At 29.7% G+C, this 3,194-nt stretch overlaps 1 protein-coding gene across 1 annotated transcript in view; it reads left to right on the forward strand.

Moving 5' to 3' along the window:
- The first annotated feature begins 1,367 nt into the window (after positions 1-1,367).
- LOC112529874 (pectin acetylesterase 8-like) overlaps positions 1,368-3,194 on the forward strand; it is a 6,641-nt gene continuing 4,814 nt past the window's right edge. Inside the window, exons 1-4 of the mRNA XM_025141297.1 lie at positions 1,368-1,497; positions 1,827-1,909; positions 2,137-2,269; positions 2,380-2,459. Of these exons, the coding sequence (XP_024997065.1) occupies positions 1,368-1,497; positions 1,827-1,909; positions 2,137-2,269; positions 2,380-2,459 (426 nt within the window). The remainder of the gene's footprint in view (positions 1,498-1,826; positions 1,910-2,136; positions 2,270-2,379; positions 2,460-3,194) is intronic.

The following is a 3,194-nucleotide window of genomic DNA, read 5'->3' on the forward strand; positions in this document are numbered from 1 at the left end:
AATGATTTTAAACCAATTACAAAGTTTGATATAGTAAAAGATTGATATATAAGACTTATTAATTATATATATAGAGGGATGTTATTCTACACCCTTTGCCATTCCTACACCCTATACAACCCTCATCTCAACCATTCAATTTTTAATCAATTAATTGTTTCCTAATATAAAGTATTAATCATAATTAATAAACTCTATTCATATTCCATAAATATTCAAAYCATAATAAATGAACTCCAATCATTTCTATAAATATCTCAATTAATTGGGTTGCAAAGGTTGTACAAATGCACAAGGTTGTAAAAGAAATATACCCTATATATATATATATATTAAAAGAACAACTAATAATGATAAGTTAGATTCATATATTAAAGATAATATTGATTCTTATCAGTTTAATATATAAATGTGAGCATCGACTCATTTAGCTAACTTCAATAAATTTTTAAAATTTTTATCGTCATCGCGCAACGCGCAATGTCAAACACTAGTTTTAATAGATTTGCTAAACTAAGGGGGTGTTTGCGATTGCTTATTTGAAACAACTTATACTTTTCCACATAAGTCCTTATCAGCTTCTTATAAGTTAGAATGATTTAACTTATTTAAACACTTCTTATTATCGGTTTGACACCGATATAAACTTTTTATCCAAACACTCAAAAGTGCTTATTACTGGTGCCACACCAGAATAAGTCAATAAGTTGTTTTTATAAGTAATCCCAAACACCCCCTAATTACGAATTGCAAAGTAATTTATTTCGTAATTCTCAGTTTTCCTAGATATTGAATTCATAATTATTTGCACTTATGGAAATTAAAAATAATAATTATAAGTTGTAACGTTTTTATAATTTCCATAAATATAATGAGTTATGAATATAATAAATGGTTTGTAATTAGGTGCTATTTATATTTATGTAATTTACTTTATCAAAATTTGCAATATAAAAGGTTAGCTTCGTTTTTTTATCAAAGCACACAACCACACCACATTATTTACTGTGATAGAGGCTACATCGAAGGTACTTCTAGACGGTGCTAAACAGACACCACTTTACCCGTGGGGGCGAATATATTTTAGAGATACCGTAACACAAGCTTTAACGAAACCTTTTCTTCCCCCTATTTAATCATTTATACATAGATGTGTGTAGGGGCGGACCTACATACGCCCATAGGTGGCACGGGCTGCCGTTTCAAGGTTTTGTACACTTTTGTGCCACCGTTTTATTTTTATAGTCAAATGGTGTTATCAAACAGAAAATTTTCTAACTGGATTGTGTGTGTGTAAATGTCTATCGCAGCTTACACTATTTCTAACCTGAAATCTTTGTGGGTTTTTGTTACTAAAATAGGGAAGAATGATTAATGTAAGATCAAATGAGTGGGTCAAATGCACAGTAATAATGTGCATCATGATGTTTCTAAAAACAGAAGGGTTGGAAGAGGTGGGGATAACCATCATTCAGAGTGGTATTGCCAAAGGAGCAGGTACTTGTTGATTTACGTTTTTTATTTGATATTTCTAATGATAGAAAGTTACAAGTTTTAGCTACGGTTTCCGTCCCCGTGGTTTGTTAAAAGTTATTACTTTCGTCCTTGTGCTTTTGAAAATTACGGTTTTAGTCTGTATGAATTGCAATTCATTGTTGTTTTCATTCCACGAGGCTAATTTCGTCAATCGTTTACCATTAAGTACGAGGGACGACATCGAAAATGAATATAGGAACAAAAAAAATGAACTGTAAATGTGACGGAAACTGTAGTTTCGAAAACACAAAGGACGGAAAACATAATATGGGTTGTGTTTGGAGGTGCAGTTTGTTTGGATGGAAGCCCACCAGCATACCAGCTTGCTAAAGGATTTGGAGATGGTGTTAGCAACTGGTTGGTTCATATACAGGTTGGTTAATTATGGTCCTTCTCATTTTTGTGTGTGTTTGTTCATTTAGCCTAGACTTTCTATTTCTAATAATGGAAAGTTCTAAACTTAGAAAGAACCGATGTCTATTGACGTATCGGTGTATTCACAAATGAATGATAAAAGTTTTGTTTTCAAAAAAGACGATTAGTTAATGATGATGATTAAATGAATTGGTTAATTAATGCCAACCGAAAACGTTGTATCAGGGAGGAGGATGGTGCAACTCGGTACAGGATTGTGTTTCCAGGAAGACGTTGATCTATGGATTGGGATCATCCAAGTTGATGACACCGTTGAATTTCACCGGCATTTTGAGCAACGAAAAAGAACAAAATCCAAGTACAACCCGAAAACTTACTTCATTTCAAAATTAATAAGCGTACATAATCAGTATTAATTAAGCTCCTCGATATATTGTTGTATTTATGTATAAAGTGTTTTACTTGCAGTCTTTTATAATTGGAATAGAGTCATCATGAGATACTGTGACGGTTCATCATTCACGGGAGATGTGGAAGAAGTTGATCCTGTAAGTCAATTAATATTTTTTAAGAGACATAATTGACTACAACAAAATTGGATTTATAAGACGCCACCAATTTAAAAACGTCTTAATAGACTGCTTTATAAGATTCAATTTATAGGATTGAAAAATAAGGGGAGTGCTAATGGCACCCACTTAATAGGGTTGTCAAACACTTTGAAAATTGAACCCTCATTCAAATCATAAAATATCAAATCAATCAAATAATATATATATATATATATATATATATATTTTATTATTATTATTATTATTATTATTATTTTATACATTAATATATATATATATATATATATATATATACATATATCCTATAATTATATATAGACTTGAGATCTTATGAGACCAAGACTTTTTCGTGAGATCTGTAAGACCAATTCTCAATTTTTGGATTAGATCTACAATCTCAACATTCATTATCATAAAATTGCAACGAAACTTCTCAATAATTACAAAATTGCCACCATGCAATTTTAAACAATTAGATCATTAGTTTGATAAATTGGTCTCACGGGTCTCACGAAAAACTTTTGGTCTCACGTAAACCCAACCCATTATATATATATATATATATATATATAATTAATTAATATAATTCGTTATGTATTATTAGTTATATATTATATATGTATATGCATAATTTCTTATATATTATTATTTATAATTATATTACATATATAATTTTTTATATATTATTATTTTAAGTTATATTATATATAT

This window comes from Cynara cardunculus, assembly GCF_001531365.2.
Source record: "Cynara cardunculus var. scolymus isolate 2C chromosome LG 16, CcrdV1, whole genome shotgun sequence".
Lineage (NCBI taxonomy): Eukaryota > Viridiplantae > Streptophyta > Magnoliopsida > Asterales > Asteraceae > Cynara > Cynara cardunculus.